This window comes from Varanus komodoensis, unplaced genomic scaffold (genome assembly GCF_004798865.1).
Source record: "Varanus komodoensis strain SLA01 unplaced genomic scaffold, ASM479886v1 scaffold23, whole genome shotgun sequence".
NCBI classification, from domain to species: domain Eukaryota; kingdom Metazoa; phylum Chordata; class Lepidosauria; order Squamata; family Varanidae; genus Varanus; species Varanus komodoensis.
The window spans coordinates 18,036,348-18,060,137 of NW_025335627.1; the positions used below are offsets into that span (position 1 = coordinate 18,036,348).

Genomic DNA, 23,790 nt, shown 5'->3' on the forward strand with positions numbered 1-23,790 from the left:
CTCCAGACAGAAGATCCTCCAGAGCTGCCTCAGCTGAAACATGAGGAGTTCCAGTCTTGGGCTGCCCAGTTTTCTAAGGCTCAGCAAGCTGAGGTTGGAAACTGGAAGGATGTGACCCGTGATATGAAGCCCATGGGGGGCATGGCAGTAGATGTGGGCATTACAAAAATGCCAAAATTCTCAAGCTAAAAAGAAAATGACCTGCCCTTCTGATTCTGAGCCATCAAACTGAAATTTTACTTGCACTGCTGATGACTCTAAGAAAGAAATGAAAAGCCTGCAATCTCAAAGGCTGAAGTTTGGCAACCCTTGAGAACTGGAACCAAAAACCTGGCTTATACTTAGCCAGGAACTGGGCATGACACAGTGGTATGTGAAAGTGCTTGGGTATTTTATACAGTGCTCTTTGGGTTCCACCTTGTTTAGTCAAATTTTAAGTATGCCCTATTCCAAAGACTGGGTAATAAAATAATAAATTAAAAACACACACATAACAGATAAAGTATATTTATAACTAAATCCGTATCACAAAAAGTCATGGTCTCCCCACCTTGCTTATGTTAAGCAAACATTCAGAGAAGATCTTTTCACAATCACAGGGAGCAATATATACAAATAACAGTAGACTTTTGTACACATTGAACAACTTTTCCCTGTCTTACACTCTAAGCCCTGTACTTTACCCAAAAAAAGTAAGAAATGGGTCTTCATTTATTTCAAAGCAAAAATATATCGTTACTAAAATTCTTTCTTAAATATAGCCATTTTTTTAAAAAAATCACTCTGCTTGAGGAAGCTATTTACAAAGGGGGGGAAGGAAGGAAGGAAGGAAGGAAGGAAGGAAGGAAGGAAGGAAGGAAGGACGGACGGACAGACGGAAGGACTCATGCAAATATTCAAAGGGGAAGGAAAAGGTTGTGAAGGAAAAAAGGGAGTCCAAGAACAGCACAACACATGAGTATGTCATCTTTAGTGATGGTCAGAAACATGCTACTCTACTCAGTGTTTATAAAATCTTTTGAACAGACACGGTCATGTATACACCATTAAAAAATGAATTGGCACATTAGGTAGAAAAGACACTCTTATCCATAAAAATAGGCTAACTTGAAATTTGTCCATGATTACACAGAAAATTTTGCTTTAAAACATGAACCTGCCTTTCAAAAAGAAACCTTTGTATTAAAACATTTATTTATAAAGTAACTTTGTTACAAAATTATCAATTCAAGAGCTTGCTTCAAAAATCGCTTTCGTATTACAGTATCAAATGACTGAGGCACCAAAACTTAACCGGCTATAACCGTTTACATGAAACCGTGTAACAGCTGAGCACGTAGAACACCAATGGCCTGTATCTAAGGGTATCACTCTGCTAGCATAAAGGATGAGCCTGCAGAAGCTACAAGTAAGGCAAGAATCCAACTGACTTTCTGCTTGTGCAACAACTTGCACAAGAGGATGTACAACTTTTCAGGAGTGGGCTGTATGCTCCACTAGCGCACATTCAGATGATGTGCCGTGTACATGCGGTTGCACAAATGAAAGGTTTGGTGGCATTCCATTAACACTCTCTGAGTTTGCAGAATGGCACCCTCGGATACACTATCCAGTATAACATTCAGTCTCATGTTAATGCCTGGCTGGTCTCTTCCAAGAAAACAGATGGTTTCCAAATTGAACAAGTCCAGCTGGATCCTAGGTAGGTTATAAAAGAAACACATAGATAACATTTGTCTCCTGGGATACACAATTATATAAAAGAGTCTGAATTTAAATAAATATTTAAATAAACTAATGCAAACAAAAAATGCTTATCTCTTACTTACCTAGCTAAACCGATGTTACTTCTTAAACCAAGATGTGGAAATCTATTTTTACTTAAACATAAAGTAGTATCTACCAGAACTTTTGTCTTAAGTACTTTTAATTTGCTTATGTGAACTTCTTTCTGATGATTTCACAACCATACAGTGAGCAGACAAAAATCTGACATAACTCACCTTTTTCTTTCAAAAAATGCTATATATTTACTTGCCATGACATTTCAAGTTTAGGAATATTGCTTGTGTGCAACATTCTGATTAACAGTTGTGCTGTGGCCTAAGCAGCTATAATCAATTTTCCTTTGCAGCTGGGAGTGTGAAGAATATAAAAATACAGTTCTCTTTTAACTGTCGCCCTTATTTGAGAATGATGGTCCCTGATGCTCTTCTTTTCATTAGCACAGATCATGCTGACAGAAGAGACATAATTTTGCAAATTTCTAACTTCTGTCTAGAATTTACAATGCAGCCTCAATGCATGTTTAATCACATGTACATCCCACTATGTTAAGAGGGACTTCCAGAAAGGTTTAGAGAGGACTGCAGCCTTATTCTCACTGATTTTCAATCTATTTTATATTACTTAGAAAATTAACACACTTTACTCCTACTTCTGTTAATTGCTATCAGTTATTGGCTTGGATCCAAAGATCCCACTGCATGAACTGAAGTCATCTCTACCAGTGTGCCTGTGCATGCATGTGTGAGGGAGAGAGAGACCAATTGGAGTGGAGAGCTGTCTATCTCCACTCCCCTATGAAACATGTCCAGCTTCCAGCTCCAAGTCCTCCCCATGGTCTGGTAAACTGGAGTTCCCACCAGTCCAAACTGTCAACCCTTCCTCTTCCCCTATCTTTTCATTCCCATGAGTGGACTGACCTGGGCTTTCCTCAGCCCAAACTGCCAACTCCTCCTCTCATATCTTCTCAGACATTTGGTGACACTGATCCACTGTTTGGACATGCTGAGATTCCACAACCATCTCCTCCTCACTATCTGAGCTTGAGTCACCATCGAAATGTGCAGCTGCCCATGCATGCACAGCCACCTTTGCACAGTGTGTGAGTACAACACGCAGGAGAGTGCAGATGGTGGGAAACAGGAGACCTCCCCCCCCTCACACACAAGCGGGAATGTCTTCTGCTGAAGCAGCCAGGACTTTGGATCCAAGCCATTGTGGTTTGGGCTGTGTCTGCCTGGTATGAAAACTGAGTCTTGTGTACCAGGTACTTTTGCAAGGTAGTGTACTAAATTTGACCAAGATAGAATTATACATTTTTAAGTTCAAGATCTTCCTGCTGTGACAAAGTTGCATGGAAGCGTTCAGTGCTTTCAACAAGCAAGTATGTTTCACAACTTTTCTATAACTGAACAGTGCAATGTGCATCATGCCCACAGAGCAGCAACATGAACAGTTCATAGGTGTTTTAGCTAATTTCTGAACCTTGAATTTGTTCCATTTCTAGCTCTGGTGCATCAAAAGATTAGGAAAAAAAAAACCTTGAGCTTGCTCCCTTAAGCCTGTTTTGTTTGTCTGTTTGTAGAGCAACACAAAATCCAATTCTATACAACTCATTTCACAGTGCAAAGACCACCCTTGTCTCCAGTTACCTCCTATGCCTTTAGTCCCTTGCAGTGGTTCTCTTCCTTTTTTCAGGAGTGGCCATGATGGCTGCAGTATCCAAAACTGTCCTCTTGGATTTTCTTGCCACCTTTAGTTTTTGAGCATTAAGTTTTTCTTTCTTAAGGTGCTTCCCTGCAGTAGTTGTCTTTTTTTGGTGCCTGGTAGACATTTTTCTCACCAACCCCTCCTTTTGCTGAGTTGTAGTCCTAGGCAGCTGTTTCCTACCACTTCGCCTAATCCTGACAAATGCTGATCCCAAAGATTTTCTTGAAATCCCTGGTTCTCTACTATTGCCTTTCTTCCTGTGCCATACTGTCTTTGGATTGTCTCTTTCTAAACACTGAGACACACCTGACTTCAAAGGAGGTTTGACTTCCTTCTTCTTAAATGGAGCTAATTGAAAATCACCTTCCCACTGTGATTGCTGAGAGTTCAATGGCGAAAAGACTACGTGTTTATAGGATGTCTCTGAGCTGTTACATACCAAACATTCAGATCTTTCTGTGGAGATGGAAGATCCATCTGTCTTATGAAGTGCACTCATATCATTTTTCTTAACCAGGTCAAGCATAAAAGATGCTGATAAGCCATGAAAATCTGGTGAATTTAAGGGCTTTGGAGCTATGCATTCATACAGCACATCAGCTTGTTTCTTCCCGTTTGCATCAAGGTTGAGACTCCTGAATAGCTGCCGAACATGTGGAGGTTTCTGTGCCTTTTCACCAACAATGCTTTTAGGGGGTGTTTTTAAAACCCTATTAGTCAATGGATCATAATACTTAATAGAATTCTGCCTGTATTTGTACCGTATGGAATCCTTACTGTCAGTGGAGCTATGGCTCCTTCTCATTTTGGGAATATCTTCAGGTTTGCTTCTAAACTGCTTCAGCTCTGGACAAGAAAGAACATAGACCACTGTTTGCGGCTGTAAAGGGCTCATGATTTTGGTATAAGATGCAGGAAGCTTGAGGGCACACAGCCTGGTTTTCATGCTAGGTGTCTTCTCACTCTCAGACCAAACAAGGCTTGCTTTCTGATTTGGCAGCTCACGGTCCTTTCTAATAATTTTCTGCTTTACTACCGGATAATGCACCAGGCTGGTCTGTGTGCCATGGCTGACCTTGACTACTTGGCATCTGGAAGCAAGTCGCCAAGTCCTTTTCTGAGGTCTCCTCCATGTTTCCGGCATATGTTGTGTTTCTGGGATTTCATGTGGATTGTTGAAGTCAGAACCATCACTTAGCACATCAGTGGATTCTGGAAGTCCTTTCGCTGATGCAACCTCTGCTTTGTGAGCAGCAGCTGCACTGATCCTATCTTCATTTTTCTGTTTTTTCTTTCTCAGCCTGTTCCTTGCACAGTTTGCCGAGGACTCTGTATCAAAGTGGCAGCGGAAGCGGCCTTCCCTGAAATCCCGCACAAGGGCTTCAATTTTCATATCATCCTCATACATGATCTGGGTCCACGTCTTTCCTACAAAGGAAGGAGGCACATGGGGCAGAGCTGGAAGGACAGGTTCTTGATTATGAGCTGACACATCCTTGTCTGCATCTGCTACTTGCTGTACGAAGCCATTTTGAAGAATGGAACTGAGCTGAGTGTCATAGTTCTCATCTTGTAAGTTTATTTGAACCTCTTTGAGAAGTTCTAGATTTTTAACTGCTGCCTCAGGCAACAGTGCTCCTGGCTGGACAGCAGCATCACAATCAAAGCTTATGTCTGAACCATGCACACTACTCTGGCCCAGAAGTGGAAGGATATTTATACAGGAATTAGTATCTTCATCTGGGCAAGTCAACTCTTTGGGAGGAGTTTCATAGCAATATTTCAGAATGACTTCTTCAATAATTTCATCCACAGAATTTTCAGTGATTCTATCTGATTTATTTTCATTTTTTCCTGATAATTGGGAAGTTGTTGGAAAAGCCAGGCTGCTGCTGGTACCCACAAGGTTGCTAGTGTTCCTGAGACAGAAGTCAGAGATTCGAGTTTCATCCTGAGGCTGTAAGCAGTCTTGTTTTAAAAAGAGCTGACCTGAGATTAAAGAGTTGCCTTGATTAGAGACAGCACTCTTATGTGACAGTGACACTGTCCTTGACTTGGCTGAATGCAAAACAGGGGCTGCCTTTGGATCCAGTAACTCATCTTGATTGCATATGCCCTGCTGCGTTTGTTCACACATATTATCTGAAGCCAAGTCTTGCTTTAGTGAATGTTTTGCAAGTGGATGAGGCATGGGTGCTGAGTGGCTAACAGGTAATGGATGAGCTAAGAGGTTTACAGCTGCAAACAGGGCTTTAGGGCCACTACTTTCAATCAGAGCACTTTCTGCTGGAACAGGGGGTGTTGTAATACTCAGGAAATCCACCATTTGTTGTGAAGTTCCTAGACTGTGTTCTTGTTGTTCTAGCTTTTGGATGGATGCGACTGTCATGGAAGCCTTCTCCAATTCTTCATGCAACCTCTGGGAAAGAAGGCAGCCTGATTCTGCAATGAAGCCGCTGTCAGTGCTTGGTTCTTCCCCACTGCGTGCTGTCCTCCCTTTCTCCATTACTTCCACTGGAAGAAGACTTTCATCCCTGGGAAGAAGCTGGGGGCCAGAGTCTGGCATGTCATCGTAAGTTGGTCTGGGGAAGGGTGGAAATCCACAGAAATGTTATAAATGTGCTTCACAATAAACTGGAATGTGCAACTAAGAGAATAAGAGCCAGCAGAGTTAATAAAATGAGCAACAGCACTACAGGGTACATGGCACTATAGCTAGAAAGACATACTAGATTACTAGATGACCAAAAGAGAACCATTTTATAAACTGCTCCATAATTGATAGATGTGAACTTTGAATTTTGTGGACAATAAAGTTTCATACAAACCCATTAATATAATTGCAGAATGGTGGGGGAAGGGAGAAAAAGCTTTCCAATTCTGCTGCATATAAAAGATTGCAACCCAATTCCCAGAACTACTGCTCCTGCCAAGAATCTTTGCCTTGGTGATTAATACTCTTCTGAGCTACTGGTGCACTTTGAGGACAGCACAAATAAAAGAGCCCAAACCTTCATTCTTTCAGCCCTGGCTGCAGCATTGTCTCTTGGCTGCAGTAGAGCTTAAGGTAATTATGCAACTAACGGCTCTGTGACTATCAGAGCTCACACTCATTCAGAAGAAGCAAAACATCCCTGTTATGTATGAAATTACAAAAGCCTAACTGGATATGGCTATAATTTGAAAGCTGCCTTGATTTAAAGAAAGGCAGAATGAAAAATAAGAAACATTTACAAACATGAATGTGAATGCACTATATTCAGTATCAGTGCATAGACAGACACAGAGACCTGCTTGGCACAAAGCCAACCCATGGTTTATTCAACCTAGGGTTTGCTGCTCTACTCTGGATTTGTCTAGCAGACAAGCAAACCACAGTCTGCTTGATGAATCTCTGGGTTTGTTCCTTTCCTCTAACAACATAGCTAAATCAGCTAAAACCAAGATGCTAGAATGACATTAGAAACAATATAATAGCTCTGTTATACATTTAATTACCTCTCATATCAAATAAGAAAGTCTGCATTCTTATGACAGGGTGGATGCATTCTACTGGGACTTTAAGAAGGCATGGACCTGGCTTGCATGAGACAGTCATGCCCCTGTATGAACCAGGCCTACACCTCCCACACCGGGAGTCGCAGTGCATGCTCAATGTGTGCAGCTGCCATTTTGAATATTCAAACCTTGAGGCATTTGGGGTTTGCAGAGTTAAGCATTCCTTACATAACCTTACCACTAATGAAACACCCTCAAATATCCCAATGGCTGGGTTTGTACAACACATTGCAAGCCTTATATTCAAAATGGAAGCTGCCCATGAATATCCCTCAGTACATCAGCGATAGTGTGTGAATCAGCTCATAGTCTCATGGAATCTGCCTAGAATTAGTTCCAGCAGGAAACCTGGTTTAGCTAACTTATTCTGAGGGTGTCTAAAAGTTACTAAGCTTAAATAGCCCCATTGATGAGGGTGTTTAAGGACAGGCTGGACATGCGCACAGTAGGCATGTCATGAGTGGAGCCAGCCAGAGCTGGGGGTCAAACTAAGTGGTCCAGGAAGCCCCCTCTGACTCGCTCTGTTTCTGTGTTTCTATCTTTCTATATTAAACAGTATTAAAGTGCTATCAATCAATCAATGATTCTAAGAGTACAGGTTATGCAGGATAATCCAAACCCATTTCTGGATCCTTGACATTTTACAGCTTTCAGATTTAAGCTCCAAATCAGTGAATGGAATATCAGCTTTAAAAGAGAGTCTGAACAGTTTTATACATATTCTGTTAACATTCTGAAGCTTAAGAGTCAATGCATTCTCCTTTCAAAAAGGGGAACCTCCACAGCATGAAATAGCAATCTGTAGAAATATCCTTCCCACCATCAATGCAGCACATAACATGAAAGCATAACAGATAAAACACTAAGTAATAAAACCCTCTCTATGTGAACTTTTATAAATAATACATCAGGTACTAGAGCAAAACTCTATTTTAGTCTGCATTCATTAGAATGACCTACTCACTGGCTTGTGGCTGCTACATGTGGGTGATGTGATTATAGCTATCTCAAAGTAATCATACGTTTATTTCTCTCTAGGAGCTGAACATTAAGAAGTGCCAATGGTAACCTCGAGGCTGATATCCAGAGGAATTTTGATTACCAGACTTCGAAAGTCACAAGAAAAATTAAATCAGTGAATCCCACAAAGAATATGATCGTCTCATTTGCATTCAATATTCTTAGACCCTAGGCCAGACCAGCACAACTTGAGACCTACCATGCTGAAGGTGGTTTGTGAGGTTCTTCCTTGTGCAATGTGCCTGACAACTGTGAGGGAATTCAGGAAGCTCAGGAATTTTGGCTCCCCTCAGGCCTCAAACAGGAGAAAGAATATCATCACTGCCTCTTTCTCCCCAGCTCAGCTTCCAGGCACGCAAGTTTCAAGGGATTCTGCAATGGCCTAGCTGCCTCTAACTTTTAAGCCCTGCTACTAGCTCTTACTTGCTGAATACCATCTCCTACAAGATAAGGGACCCAGATTGGCAGGCAATGATGAAATATCCCTAGTCTTGCCTCATCTCTGGAGCCACCTCTCCAAAAGCACCTGCTTAGCACAACATCCACCTCCAAGTTTGCATTTCTGCCAGACAACAAATATAGGAAAATAACTAAGCTGCTTATCGCCAGGCATACTTGACTAGTGGGTTGCTTTGGCTGTGTGGGACACAGATGGTTCATGTCTGCTCTCAACAATATACACACATGTGTATACATGTTCATGTTGGCTACATTTAAATAAAAGGCACATACTGCAAGTGGCACAGTGGTTTAAACCGCTGTACTGCTGGGCTGGTTGATCGAAAGGTTGCCGGTTTGAATCTGCACAACGGAGTGAGTTCCCGTTGCTACATCCCAGCTCCTGCCAACCTTGCAGTTCGAAAGCATGCAAATGCAAGTAGATAAAAAGGTACCACTTGGGTGGGCAGGTAACAGCATTCTGTACCCTTCGGTGTTTAGTCATGCTGGTCACATGACCACGGAGACTGTCTGCGGACAAACGCTGGCTCCCTCGGCTAGGAAACAGAGATGAGCACCGCCCCCTAGAGTCAGGCATGACTGGACGTAATGTCAAGGGGAAACCTTTACCTTTACCTTTTACTGTTCAAATACCATATCCTTTTAAACAGGATTCCACCCTTCCTTTCACACTAGGATTTACCTATCAAATAAGCACCATTTATTTATTTATTTATTTGTTTGTTTGTTTTACTTAGGGTTTTTTTTTCCTGGAAGGAACTCAAAGTCACCCAGTAAGCATCGTAGCTGAGTGGGGATTAGCACCTGGATCTCCTGAGTTGCAGCCTAATTCTAAACCACTACACCACACTGGCTCTACTCATAAACTACATCTTATAGTTTACAGTTAGACTATAGTACAGATTTCAACTATCATCCTGGAAAACCCCAAATCTTTAAGTTAAGCTAATTTGCAAGCCAAATCAATCATATGGCATTTGTAGCATGCAGCTGTGTTGATCCCTAATTATGACTAGATATGTTTTCAGAAGATTGGTCAAGCATTAAAGCAATTACTCTGTTACACTGACAAATGAAACCAAAATCCATCAGATTCACTGCTGAACCACCTCTTTACGATCTTGGTCCTGTCTGAAGACTGCCCAGTGGCTTCACACTGGACAGTCATGGTGGACAACCATAGGCCCTCTTCAGCTTCCAAGTTCCACCCTCCCCTTGCCTCTTCTCACCCAGCCAAGAACTTCAGAAGCACACTTCCACTTCTAGTTAAGAGGCTTCCCATGAGGTCTGAACCAGAACATTAGCTACAGTTAGCTTTTAAAAATCAGCTTAAGAAAATATGACTTATTTTAAACCAACAACAGTTAATGTTAACTACAGTTTGTTGCTTCAAGTGACACATACCTAACCATTGTTAACTATGGTTGGCAAAAGCTTCCAAAATCCTTAGCAGAGCGCACAAACCAGTGGGAGGCTTGGCTTGTCCATACCTTGCTCAGGTGTAAGATCTGAACAAGACCCCTAAGTTTAACCTATTTCATAAGGTTTTTGACAAAATAAATGGGACCTCCATGATCATATACTTCCACAAGAAAAGAGACAGAAATAACAATAGATGGTGTTCTGGATTTCTTTCCATTTTGTGCGTGACAACTGTAGCTGCATGGTATGCTTCCCCAGTCTGCATCCCTCACATATTTAATCTTGGCTTCCTTTCCATTTTGCTTCTGCAGTTCATTCTAATTTGTTTCTTTAGACAAAGAATTTATTATACTCTAAAGAACACTTGTATTTACCTCAGTTCATCAGAAACATAAGCACTTGGTACACAGCAGTCAGAATAAATGTTTACATGACTTAATTTTCCCAGTTAGAATCATGAGACCATCCTTCATCACTTCTTATACCAAAAATTTCACATTACCTTTATTGAGTTTTCAGTATGGGCACTCAAAGCTCTGTCAGCATATTCCCTCAATGAAATCGAGGCAATCTGACTAATTTATTTAAATCACCAAGAGAAAATATCATTTTAAATTCTTGATTTAAATAAAATGCAAATCATGGTCCTTCATGTATTTCTTAAGCTAAGATGCAAATTAATCCAGTAAAACAATGTTAATTTGTAACTCAATGCAGCATTTTATAACATCAAAGAAGATACACCTTGATAACCTGCTTTACATTAATTTAGGAAAGGGTACATTGTACTAAGCAGTGATTTATCTCAGTCCTTCCCACTCAGTTCGAAAGCATGGCAAGTAGATAAAAAGGTACCACTTTGGTGGGCAGGTAACAGCGTTCCGTGAACTTTGGTGTTTAATCATGCCGGCCACATGACCACGGAGACTGTCTGCGGACAAACGCTGGCTCCCTCGGCTAGGAAACGGAGATGAGCACTGTCCCCTAGAGTCAGGCATGACTGGACGTAACGTCAAGGGGAAACCTTTACTCACTCTCACTCACACACACACACACACACACACATATATAAAAGCAAGGATGCAGATCTGATTGCCAATCTTCAAAAAACTTGAAGGATTAAGACTGACTTTTGAAGGGCCATTAAAGTTACTGGTCCTCTTTTTCTTTCTTTCTTTGAGTCTGTAGGTGTGAACACCCTTAAGAAGCAGAATTATACTGAAGTAAAATGCAGGGGGGAACTAATAGAAACATAGAAACAGAATGAGTCAGAAGGGGCCTCCTGGGCCATCTAATCTGACCCCCGGCTCCAGCCGACTCCGCTCACGACATGCCCACCATGTACATCTGCTACGATATTCCAAAATAAGAAACACAATATATAAAACATGAAAATGACACCTGTGAAAAACCCTTTCTTCTGACAACATAGTTAACAGCTTGGGAATTTACTTAAGACACACTGATACCAAAAGGCATATCCAGTGTTTAGAAGAATTATGCATTTCAAAAGGAATTATTTAATAACCAGTTCATCCACATTGTTCTTTAGGTACAGGCATGTACCAAAACAGGGAAATCTATTTGTCTGTAAGACTGGAAGCCATCAGATACAACATTCAGGGATTTGGAAATAGGTGAATTTGCCTGTAGAATTGGCTTGGTTTTTTTAAAAGTTGTTTTAATTATTTTTCCACAAGGTAATGGTTTCCAACCATCCATCCTACAATGAAAAATAGATTCAATCTAAACCCTTTACTCTTAGATAGCAAAATTTAGGATTGACATAATCTTTGTAATAGAACCCAGTTTAACTCTACTATGACTGGGATCCAGTTTCTCACATGACACCTCCCATGGGAGGAAACTTTTGCTGATTTCACTGTCCTCATGCAAGCCCCTAAAAATCTTCACTGTAGGGTTGCAGAATCCGGTGGAACAGAGTGGGAGATGCTGTAGGGGGCTGCAAAAGCAACCAGTAGAAAATCCCTCCCTCCCCCCTCCCTCTCCCCAGAGTCTCCACTGGATTGCAACTCATTCTGCCAAGAGAAACAATCCTTCTGCTCTGGATCCAACCTATGTAAATAGAAAGCCAAGGTCCTTAATGTTTTGTAAGGACATTGGAATGGCATTCATACAAGCTCACAGATAAAGCAATGTAATGGCTACAACCCCAATTGCTGAAGGGAGTCCTATTATGCAGGCAAACTGGGAGTTCCTAAATGTTTTTCTTCTTCCAGCTCCAGTGGTGTATCAGCATCATCCCCATGTACGCACCTTACCTCAGATTTTCAAGTCATGCTTCTATATACTCTCAGTGAAATTGTGTGTGGATGATAAATGGCAAAAGTAGCAAGCTATGTTCTCAGCAGTTTTCATATACTTTTTAACCTTACAATTTACACCATATTCTAACTGCATAACCATGCCATCTTTCTGTTTCTCTTAGACCAATATGAAACAAATTGTTAGGTTAAATACAATTCTCATCTTTTGACAGCAGCTTTCTTCAAAGTAAAGTGTCCTCCCCAGATAGCAAGAAGTGCCACAAATTCTGTATGTTTATACTGTAACACGCTACACTATGCACATGATATAAAACAGACAAATAAGCCACCAAACCAAATGTCTACCTGTTGTCGTAGTATCTATACGGATGATGCTGCAAAACGTCTTCCAGGAAACGCTCCATCAGGCTAGTGGTACCCATACGATTCCTGCAGTAAGTGGCAAAATGCCTGTGCTGGGAGCTGTACACATGCTAAAAGGAGAAGATAAAGATGTTCTTTATTAGCATCCACTGTCAAACTTTACCACTATTTTTATTACAATCAATGCCACCACTAATGACTAAGGAAAGGAAACAGCAGGTAGTGTTGGTAATCTGCTCTCTTCACCTGCACCCAAAAGCTAAGAACGTCTGCCACATCTTCTCAAATGGTTTGTACTCTTAGGTAGGGAGAGCATCATGTTATACTCCCAGCAACAGCTCCAGGGCATGGGGCCTCCTTGTCTAAATGCTTCACTAGCCCATGTGTATTCTCTCCTCCCAGTTATACTGGGAGGAGGGCAGAAAAAGAAGGTGGAAGGCTGTGCAGCTGTAAGCAGCTTCTCTCAACAACTTAAGCCCCTCCTGAGGACTGTGACAGCAACAACATCACTGAGGAGGAGGAAGCAGCCAAGAAAAATACGTGCACCTAAAGCACTGGTTTTGATTCTGTTCGTTTTCTCAAACCACACTTTTCTCAAGGCATGGTTAAGCTGATTATGAGCCACAATCTCCGTCTCTGTTACAGATTTTCAACCAACTTTTATAATTTTCAAGCCGAAAATAAAAATAAACCCGCATCTTTGAAGCAAACCTTCCTTCTCATTCTTCATTTTCAAACTTTCAGATCCATCCTGGTAACCAAGAATCAGATCAAACCTTCCAAATGCCAGAGGAAAGTGAGTTTTCAGGGATGTGGGTTGGAATCCAGGCCTTACTTTCCTACCTGTTCAAGATTATTGTAGTGTACATGGCAACAGTTGCAATAGCCTTGCCTATTCTGCACAGCAGAGTGTCCAGGCACAGCCAGTTCAAGTCCTTGTTTGCCTAAACTGAAAGAATGTATATATAATTACATCTTTTAAGAGAGAAAAAATGAAATCTCAGAACTGGTTAGTACCCAGGCCCCACAGGTTGCTATTAAAAGCACAGCAAGGCGCTGGGTCGCTCGCAAGAAGATCCTTTTCTCCAAGCAAGTCCAAAATGATTTCTGCATGAGCAAGCTGCCACTTTGACACACGCGCAGCAAGTCCAAAACCTCCATGGCGGGCTGGATAAATGGGCATGGCAGGCCGGATCCGGCCCGTGGGCCATAGTTTGAAGACCCATGATCTAGATCAGGGGTCAGCAACCCGCGGCTCCAGACCCGCACATGGCTCTTGAATCCCTCTGCTGCAGCTCCGTCACTCAAAACACGCACCGGCACAGCGGCTGAGCTGCAACCCAGGCTCCAAGTTACAAAATACCAATAGGTGATGATGAGGCATCCACTCAGGAAGTGCTAAGTAAATTGCTACATTCCTCTGCTATTGTGCAGGGAAAGAGTGGAACAAGCTTCCTGCAGGCTCTCATGTTACACCAAACAGCTGCTGAAAAGATTCTCTTTGTCCAAACGTAATCTCCTTCATCTGAATGTTAAAAGCTGCACTTGGGACCTGTCACAATCCACATCACTTGACTGTTTATCTGCTAATCAGTCACTAAACACACCTGTATCTGTGATCCACCCAATTTACTGAGCTTCTCCCCCCACCCATAGGCCAACCATGGATAAATCGAAGAAAAGTTTCTGAAGAAAACCCAACATTTAATGGTACATGGGGAGATTCATTTGCTTTTACTGCTGACAAACTTATGGGGTTTGCTGTTTAATGCATGCAGCCCTTTAGCACTGACTTTGACTCTGCAGGAAGCTGTTCTCCTATTCAAAATATATGAAAGGAATCCTACTAGTTTATAATGTAAGATTAAAAATAACAGTTTTTAGTGACTGAACAAGAGCTGCAGCTAAATCATAATGAAGACATAAATCTACTTCCTTGTTTTAAGAAGATTCTTATAAAAATTCCAGCAACATTATTACATTAGGAGAGGGATGTTTGTTCAATATTTCACTGGACTATTATTTATACTTAAGTTCAGCTTTTTATTTCATAAATACGAGGAGGACTCAAATAGACATGGAGTATTTTATTTGAAAGTGACCTTCAACCCAGCATCGTTTTTTTCGGAGTTCAAAATGTTTTTGTTGCATGCAGAAATAAAAATTTGTTTTCTCTACAGCAGTTCATTGATTTCATATATGCAACACACTATAGTTTTTTTATACACTACAGCATAAAGGTAAAAAAACAACATATGCAGTGTCATCTTCATTTTGGATGTCAAAAGGGTTTTGCGGCTCCTGCTGTTCTTTTCTGTGGGAAAGGGGTTCAAATGGCTCTTTGAGTGTTAAAGGTGGCCAACCCCTGCTCTAGATAGTTAATCATTCAAAAATCTTTTCTTAATCATTTGGGGGCGGGGGGGGGGGAAGAAAACACTAGAGTTTTCTGAGTGACTGCTCTGAAGAAGTACTGACTTTTCAATGTTGTGGGTTGGTCACATACCTTGAAATTTTATAGTCAAACTCTATTATTCATACAGAACACTTGTCAGGGATTAAAGAATACCAAACAAAGAACTGGCATCACAGCCTCTGAAAAACATTCAGTTATCACTGCCTGTGATGATAGGTCGTGATAACTGAATGTTGGAAATTCATTCATGATTAATAGGCTTGGACATCTGGCAAGTCTCACTCCATATAGGGTAGTATTCCTTGTTGCAACACTTAGTGCATCACTTTGCTTGCATGGGAGATTAATGCAATGGTCCTATGGTTGCAACACTCTTTTGCATCTCTCCTCTTGGGGACTGGAATATATATATTGAACATTTCCAGTCTGTGGGACATTGTTTTGCTTTCCGTCTTTCTTGACATATTTTTGCTAGGATTTGGACCTATTCATTTTCTGCAACTTGGAATAGTTCTATTGAAATCCAATCTGCTCTGTGTACGTTATTCCTTCAAAGTGTTTTCAGAGCAGCTTTCACTTCACTTTCTAATATTAGAGTTCTTCTTCATAGAATTCTGCTCCAATGAGGTCTGTCATCCCTTCTATACAGTTCTTTTGTATAGTCTTTCCACCTTACCTTTATATTCTCCATGTTGGACAGTGTGTTCCTTTATCTGTCTTTCAGCATTCCTAATCTAGGCTTGAATTTCCCTTTGATTACTTGGATCTTCTGAAAGAGGTCTCGTTTTTTCCCCTTTTGTTGTTCTCTTCTATTTCTTTGCACCAATCATCTTAATAGTCCTTTTTATCTCTATATGACAGTTTCTGAAAAGTTGCATTCAGGATTCTGATATTTCTGTCACCTTTTGCTTCTGCATCTTGCTTGTCCTTAACAACTGTGTTTCTTCCGTCATCCATGCAGACTTTTTCTTTCTTGCTGCTACAGGGATTGTCTTTTGGTATTCTTCTCTAATAATGAATCTGGTTTCACTTCGGAGTTCTTTTAGCTCATGATCAGTTAAGTTGAACAGTGAAAAATCTGTTTCTCCTGTGGACTTTATTTTTTTCAGAAATGTTACTTCTGGCACTATGTTTCCGTCAGTGATCTTTTTAGCTTGACTCTGATTTCCGAAATTAGGTGCTTATGGTTACTACCACAATCTTCTCCTGGTCTTGTTTCAGCAGCAGGAATGCAGATTCTCTACCTTCTACTTCCAATTAGAGATCCAGTGTGGTCTAGTGGTCAAGAGCACAGGACTGAGACTCAGGTGACCTGGGTTCTAGTTCCCACTCAGAGCCAACTGGGTGACTTTGGGTCAGACGCAGACTCTCAGCCCAACCTATCTCACAAGGTTGTTGTCGTGGAGATAAGATGGAGTGCAAGAAGAGACTGATGTATGCTACTATGAGTTTGTAAGAAAAAAAAAGAGGGCTATAAATCTAATAAATAAGTAAATAATCTATTTGCTTTCTGTTCAGGCCATCAGATGAAGTCTATGTATACAATCATCTGAATGGTTTGTTGAAGTATGTGTTTGCAGTGAACAGGTTATTGGCTTCACAAAGGTCTACAAATCATTCTTCTGCTTCATTTCTTACCCCTAGGTCATACTTTCCTACTACATTTGAATATGCTTCGTTTCCTACTGTTGCATTCCAGTTTCCCAGGATTAGCAGCATGTCTTGTTTTCATATGTCATCAATTTCTCTTGATCATCTGCATAAAAGTTTTCAATTTCTTCTTCAGCAGCTTCTGTTGTTGGAGCATAGTCCTAAAATATGGTTATGTTGATAGGTTTTCCACTAATTCGGACTGAATTGGTTGGATTTTGCCTTAGAGCATCTCACTACTTGCCCTGTATCTTGCTTCAGTATTAGAGACACTTCATTTCCATTATTATTAACAGAAAAAATAAATCAGACCTTTCCTTTGAGAAGAGATTTTAGGACCAGTTTTACTCTGACCTATTTGATCTAGGACTGTTTTTCTGTTACAGGAACTCAGCTGTCTGCTGCATGGTGAACCTATCCACAACCTGGTCAGTCCCTAGGATGCACCTTTCAAGTGAAGACATTTGCCCAGCAGGGGGGAGTTACTGATTGACTACATAATAGGGTGAAGTTCCTTTAATATATTACTAAAGGATGGGATGGTATATTAGCCTAGATGGTTATGATCATGAACCCACACATAATACATAGGCATACCTGTAGAGTTAGGTTTCTTCCTCAGAATATTCTGGAATAATGAAATGCACAATAGATTCTTTTATCAGGCATTGCAAGTTCCCAGTAGGAAATCTGAGCATGAATGTAACAGATACTTTTACAGGCTGAAAGTACCAGCTTATTTAAAAATATGGATGCAAAACATGTGGCCAGATGTTGTTGGACCACAACTCCCATCATCTCTCACCAATAAATGTGACTGATGGGAGCAGCAGTCCACATAATCCCCCGCCTTGATGTAAAAGTATAAATACAGCTTTACTTTGATTCCACATCTATCTAACTTACCTACTACTGCTCTCCTGTTGTAAAGAGCCTTCATTACCTTTTCTTCCTATACCTGTAAAGGGAAAAAAGATACGCAACGGAAAGAAATCAAGGTATGCCTTTGCTTTCCATATTTCATTAACTGCCAGTTCAAAAAAGATACACTTCCAAGTGAATGCTGATGCTCTGATTGTATTTTTTCCCCACTGAATGTTTACCTTGTGCTGAAGCAGAAAAGGCTACATCAGCTTGTTTAGTCCGATCAAACATCTGCAAAATAAAAACAAAATCAGTGTAAAAAAAGCTAGACACCAATGATCTTCCAAGAGGCATTTCCTCAAAATATCAGCAATATTATTCAAGATGACATTAAAATTGCCTCCAAATTATTGTTAAATTTAAAATAAACTGCATCTTAGGTTAGAAAAATGGATTGCTTTCTGCCAAGGTCTTAAGAACTTTAAACTTACACTGCCCTGAAACACTGTTTAGGCATGACTCTCAACAAGAAATACTCCAGAAGAGTCAAGTCACTATTGATTTGTATTCACACTGACATGATAAGAATGGAGGTGACTCTTCAGTTGAGGTATCAACTGGTTAGAGTACCCCAGAAAGAAACAAAATGACTCACAAGAATGAGTGTGTTAAAGGAAAGCTTAAGGAGTATATGACTTTTAACCAATGTTCCCGTTTTTAATGCTTGTGGACTCCAGGGTGCTGTTGAAGGGGATACAAACTAAGTAGACCTGTTACTTAATCATTCCATGCAAATAATACACATTGTAATGGATGGACAATAAGTCATGATGCCATTAAATCATCTGTTATTACATATATTCAAAATATCCCAACCCCTAGTTAGCGCTAAGGTTCTTTTCTGGTGTGAATGGCCATAATTCCTCCTTGAACACTGTCATCCCTATACCAGTATCAGACCCAAAGGAGTGCCCTCCATTGGAGGTGGAAGCCATATATTATCATATTTCACAGTAATACAAGAATGACTCAAAACTCTCCCATCTTTGTCTAATAGTGCTTGTACTGGTTTTTTTCCCTACTTTCAAAAACCTACCCTTTTCATTGGCCCTTGCATCCACATGAAAAAGAAACTTCAAACACCATGTCACATGCAAGAGGTTGCTTTCCAGGCAGGACTCTCATCTGTTTTCATGCTTATTGATAACCTGTAAATAAATTTCAAGCTACTGATGTTTTTGGTGCTCAAGGAACACATCACATATTCTGCAAGTAAAATCTTAACTTAAAACTGAATAGATTTGAAAGCAACAACTTTTTAAAAACATTGCATGCAACCCAATGAGACATTTTATCATCCTGTCATTTAAATCACAGTTCTAGAATAGTTGACCAGAACTCACCCAGGACAAAGCACTTTAAATACAAACAACAACTCAGAAACATAAGCAATTATGATTTACATTTTACATACAGCAAGGATTAGTAGTTTACAAAAGCTATGCATTAACAGAACTAGGGGTTTTTGTCATTGACAGAACAATCATTAGGTGTTCAGTCATCTCTTTTGTAATCTGAAGCATACTGTGTTGCCAGAATCAGCCTCCTTAATCAACCCTATCTTCCTGCTAGGACTCTTAAGATCAAAAAAGGTCATATTTCAGGGAGTCCTCATCCCTCTCAGGTTCTTATGAAAGGAGCCTATTTTTGTTTGGCTTATGCTGTAATGTGCCATGCATGCAGATGGCACTTTATAAATATCACCTTCTCCCACATGTGCCTGCCCATTCCTTGAGATCTGATCAGAGACCCTTCTTAAAGAACCATCCCCCAAAGAGGTGAGAGGGATAACAAACAGAAGGAGGGCCTTTTTGGTGGTTGCACCTCACCTGTGGAATAGGCTGCTCAAGGAAGTTTGCCTGGCACCTTCATTATTAGCATTTTGGCACCAAGACTGTTCTATTTTCTAGGTATTTTAATCATTTTATTGTATATATTTTATATTGCACATATTTTATGAACTTTTCATTTTTGTTCTCAGCTGCTACACCTGTCCTTATTGTAACATTGTTGATTTTATGGAATCGTTTATTTATTGTTGATTTTAATGGAATAGCCCTAATTAGGGCTATATGCTGGAGTCTCTAACTGTAATAAGTAAATAAATATGTACTACTGCCATGTTCAAATGTGGCTTTTATCACAAACTCCATGCTCTCATTTGGTCAACTAATATGACTGTGAATAAAAACTCAAAATACCGAATGCCAGGGTGATGTAGTGGCTAGAATGTAGGATGAGGACTCAGGACATCTAGTTCTAGTCCCCACTCTACCACTATGAACTCACTGGGTGGCTTCATGCTGGTCATGGACTCTCAGCCTGACCTAACTCTTAGAAGTGTGAGGATAAAATGGAGAAAGAGGTTATGAAAGCTTTCTTGAGTTCCTTGCAGGAAAAAGGCAGGATATAAATATAATAAATAAAGCTGGATTGGATGTACCTTTGGGTTGATCCAATTTTGCTCTTCTTATGTTCTTACTTTAAAGTACATTTCAGCCCATACAGTTGTGTGCAATCAGTGTGTCAAATAAATCAATTCCTAGGTATGAGAGCCTGTGGTTCTATAATATTGGTGGACAAGAATCATAAGTACCCATCATAGAAGTTTTAAGCATGTTTATATTAAACCGTAATTTATTACATTACAATTCCATTTGCACTTGTGACATTAAAAGAATGACTCAGTGATTAGCTTCAATAGGAAGAACAATTCCATTTGATTTGCAATTACAGACACTAAAATTAATTTTACCATCCACATTATTTGTACGTAGACAAAGATTCTGAAGCACTTACAAGACAATTACTCCTCCAGCAAAACTCCCACTGCTTCATTTGAAAAGCTAAGAACAGAGGAACAATCAAAACATGGGAGACGACAACCAGTCCTGCCGCAATCATGTATGAAGCAGGGACCAAATTTTAAGAGCTAAAGCAGCACAGGAACTGCCCCACGTGACTTCACTCCCCATAATATGCCTGAACCCCTGCTGGGTTCTGATAACAGGAGCAGAGAGAAGTATGACATAGGAGAGGGGATGGCTCAGCTTCTTACCCACATCCCCACTTTTTGCTCTTAACACTAGGCACCCACCCCACTCCTTATGCATGCTTGTGGCAGACAGACGTGAGTCTAAAGGTAGGTCTGTTGCAGTCCCACATCACTTGAGCTTTTGTCACTGCCAGCAACATAGTCTGATTTCACCACCTCAGTCCATCTCTGCAAACATACATCTAAACAGACCAAGGCACTACTCTTAACAAAACACATAATGAATGTCCCTATCATGCAGTAGCCATGCACATTTTTCAGGAAGGATGTGGCTTCAGACAGGAGTTATGCCCCCAAATAGGTCTGTACAACTGACAGGTGCCCATGCCAAATGCAGCCCACCAATACTATTCTTCCCTCCAGTTGTTCTCCCAACATTGCACTTGGGTAGCCCAATGCCTAATGCTTTGGAAGTGAGAAAGGGTCCCATGAGAATAAGGGATGGCTTCAATATACTGATGAGAATTTTTAGGTACACAGTACATATTATGGCAAATTAGAAAACAAAAGCTTTAAACCCTCAGAATAGCATTGCAAAGGCCTCTGTGCATTTATTTTGTTGCATTAGATGTCATACAAAAGCTTTGAAGACAACTTACACATTTTATAACTTAAATGACTGCTTTCTATTATCACCTTGAGACATGATTCTTCCCTTCTTGGCCTCCTCTGTAACTATGTTCCTATCTCCTATTTTTATAGACCAATTCTAGTCACATCATCAGTTAACTCAAGAAAGGCTTTACACATTTCTTGCAAGCCAAACCAACACCTTTATGTAGGAAATGACATACAGCCTGCATTTTATTTGATATGACTGCATTACACATTTATTCTGCATTCACCATTTTTCCATGGGAACACACATTGCAAGAGGCTTTCTGCAGTGTCTACACACAGTATTCTTCCCATGCTATTTCTTATGCCACACCCGTGTCTACATAATACTACTCCATCCCGTAAACTACAGCTCAAAAGAAGACATGCTTTCCAGTGAAAAAGCACACACAGAAACTAGCATGTCTGAGGAGCTGGAAACTGTGCCAAAACGCGGCGCCCAATAGACCAGTTTTCTATGGGGACAGATGCACTCTAAGGCACAGCGAGTCTCCACTGAAGCGGCGAGTCCCAGTTAGGGACCGACCCACGGAAGAGAAAACTGAGCCCTACACCAAGGGAATCCCGTGTTGAAAACCGGTAACAGAAGCTCAGGGGCCCGCGCACGCACACGTGGAATCTCTGCACGGGCTTTCCCTGGAGCCCGTAGCCAGGCTCGCCTGCGGCTCTCGGGGGGAACAGCTGCACCAGGGGAGGGAGGGAGTGATCGATCAGGGCGGCCGCGCAGGTCTTAGAGAATATTCGGTCTCGGGAGGCTCCCTGCCTTCTTCTCCCCACGCCCCACGGGAAGATCAGCAAGCAAGGAACTCCCGGGGCCGAACTTTCGAAGCGGCCATCAAATTGGGAGAAGGAAAGAAGGTGAGAAAGAAGGGGTCGAGTGCGCGCGCGCTCCGGAAGCAGCCGGGAGGCCCCGCCCCCCGCGCGTGCATAGGGGAAGCGGCGGTCTCTGCGCTACTTACGCACCCTGCCTTTTAGTTTAAGTGTGCCGCCGGCTGAAGCACCCGTCTTCCTGCTCGCAGCTGCCCAGCTTTCTTTCTGCGTTTCTCTCTTACCTCCATTGCGCTTTCTATCCCCTCCTCCCCCTTCACTGTTACTTAAAGTGTCAAAAGGCACGGTCATAGCTTCCTCTTCCGGGTTACCAAAGAGCCGACTTTCCTGGACGTTCCTAGAGGGGTCGTTGCGTGGGTGTCCCGCTCGTTGCGGGGCGGCAGTGCGCATTGCGGGCCTGCGGGGCCCCGCACGTTCGCTGCGCCTCCTTCAGAGGCCGGGGCGCGTGATGGCTGGGCGGTCGAGGGGGCGCCGCCGCCTCTGCCTGCAAAGGCTGGCCCAGGCATCGCGACTTGCCAGTCTTGGCGCCTTCCGTGTGCATTGTCCTGGGGATGATGAGCGTGGTAGTTCTGAGTGTCTGTGACCTTCTCTCGGCCCCGCTTTGCCACTTGTGCTGTTTTGCACACACCCCTTTCTCTTGGCAGCATTTCGCAGAGGATTGGGTCCCGTGGCAACACCCAATGACTGTAGTAGCCGGCACTTGGTCTTTTTCCGCTCGCCACCACCCCTTCGCAGAGCAAGGGAGAGGATGATCCAGCAAGTGGGGGGCCATAGTTGGACCAGCGGTTGCCCAGCTGATCTGTCTTAGCCTCGTGTCCTCCACATGTGTGTCTACAACTCCTGTCATCCCCAGCCAACATGGTTTTTGTTAGTTGCGAAGTCATGTCCAACCCATCGCGACCCCATGGACAACATTCCTCCAGGCCTTCCTGCCTTCCACCATTCCCCGGAGTCCACTTAAGCTCACACCAACTGCTTCAGTGACTCCATTTAGCCACCTCATTCTCTGCCGTCCCCTTCTTCTTTTGCCATCTATTGCTCCCAGCATTAGGCTCTTCTCCAGGGAGTCCTTCCTTCTCATTAGGTGGCCAAAGTATTTGGCCTTCTAAAGAGCAGTCAGGGTTGATCTCTAGGATTGACTGGTTTGATCACCTTGCGGTCCAAGGGACTCGCAGGAGTCTCCTCCAACACCACAATTCAAAGGCCTCAATCCTTTGGCGCTCAGCCTTCCTTATTTATTTATTTTATTTATTTATTAAAACATTTTTGGTCCAGCTTTCACAGCCATACATTGCAACTGGAAAAACCATAGCCTTAACTATACGCACCTTTGTTGGCAGGGTGATGTCTCCGCTTTTTAGTATGCTGTCTAGATTTGCCATAGCTTTCCTCCCCAGGAGCAAGTGTCTTAATTTCTTGGCTGCAGTCCCCGTCTGCAGTGATCTTGGAGCCCAGGAAAATAAAATCTGTCACTACCTCCATTTCTTCCACATCTATTTGCCAGGAAGTGAGAGAACCGGATGCCATGATCTTAGTTTTCTTAATGTTGAGTTTCAAGCCAACTTCTGTGCTCTCCTCCTTCACCCGCATCAAGAGGCTCTTTAGTTCCTCTTCACTTTCTGCCATGAGAGTGGTATCATCTGCATATCTGAGGTTGTGACAGATTTTATTTTCCTGGGCTCCAAGATCACTGCAGA

The 23,790-nt window shown here is 41.8% G+C and overlaps 1 protein-coding gene across 11 annotated transcripts; it reads right to left on the bottom strand.

Annotated features, from left to right (window-relative positions):
* Window positions 1-491: 491 nt before the first annotated feature.
* Window positions 492-22,349, bottom strand: ZDBF2 (zinc finger DBF-type containing 2). 11 transcript variants are annotated; one of them, XM_044432096.1, is made up of 10 exons: window positions 21,247-22,192; window positions 20,392-20,438; window positions 20,036-20,156; window positions 18,629-18,740; window positions 17,772-17,823; window positions 17,575-17,626; window positions 13,449-13,554; window positions 12,588-12,715; window positions 3,438-6,077; window positions 492-1,698 (listed from the first exon to the last, which is right to left on the bottom strand). In XM_044432096.1, exons 4-9 carry the CDS (start codon window positions 18,653-18,655, stop codon window positions 3,449-3,451), a joined length of 2,994 nt encoding a protein of 997 aa, XP_044288031.1. In that variant the 5' UTR covers window positions 18,656-18,740; window positions 20,036-20,156; window positions 20,392-20,438; window positions 21,247-22,192; the 3' UTR covers window positions 492-1,698; window positions 3,438-3,448. The 11 variants fall into 11 exon arrangements, with proteins under 11 accessions (XP_044288031.1, XP_044288034.1, XP_044288028.1 ...); XM_044432099.1 differs by lacking the exons at window positions 20,392-20,438; window positions 21,247-22,192 and adding an exon at window positions 22,229-22,349; XM_044432093.1 differs by lacking the exon at window positions 21,247-22,192 and adding an exon at window positions 22,229-22,342 and having other exon boundaries at window positions 20,036-20,438.
* Window positions 22,350-23,790: the final 1,441 nt, after the last annotated feature.

Excerpts from the sequence above, each read along its gene's own strand:
- ZDBF2 (XM_044432099.1), bottom strand. The coding sequence starts at position 18,655 with ATGTGGATGCAAGGGCCAATGAAAAGG. Across the intron at positions 12,716-13,448 it reads ACTACAATAATCTTGAACAG|CATGTGTACAGCTCCCAGCA; the intron begins GTAGGAAAGTAA and ends TTCTCCTTTTAG. Across the intron at positions 6,078-12,587 it reads TATAGATACTACGACAACAG|ACCAACTTACGATGACATGC; the intron begins GTAGACATTTGG and ends ACCCTTCCCCAG.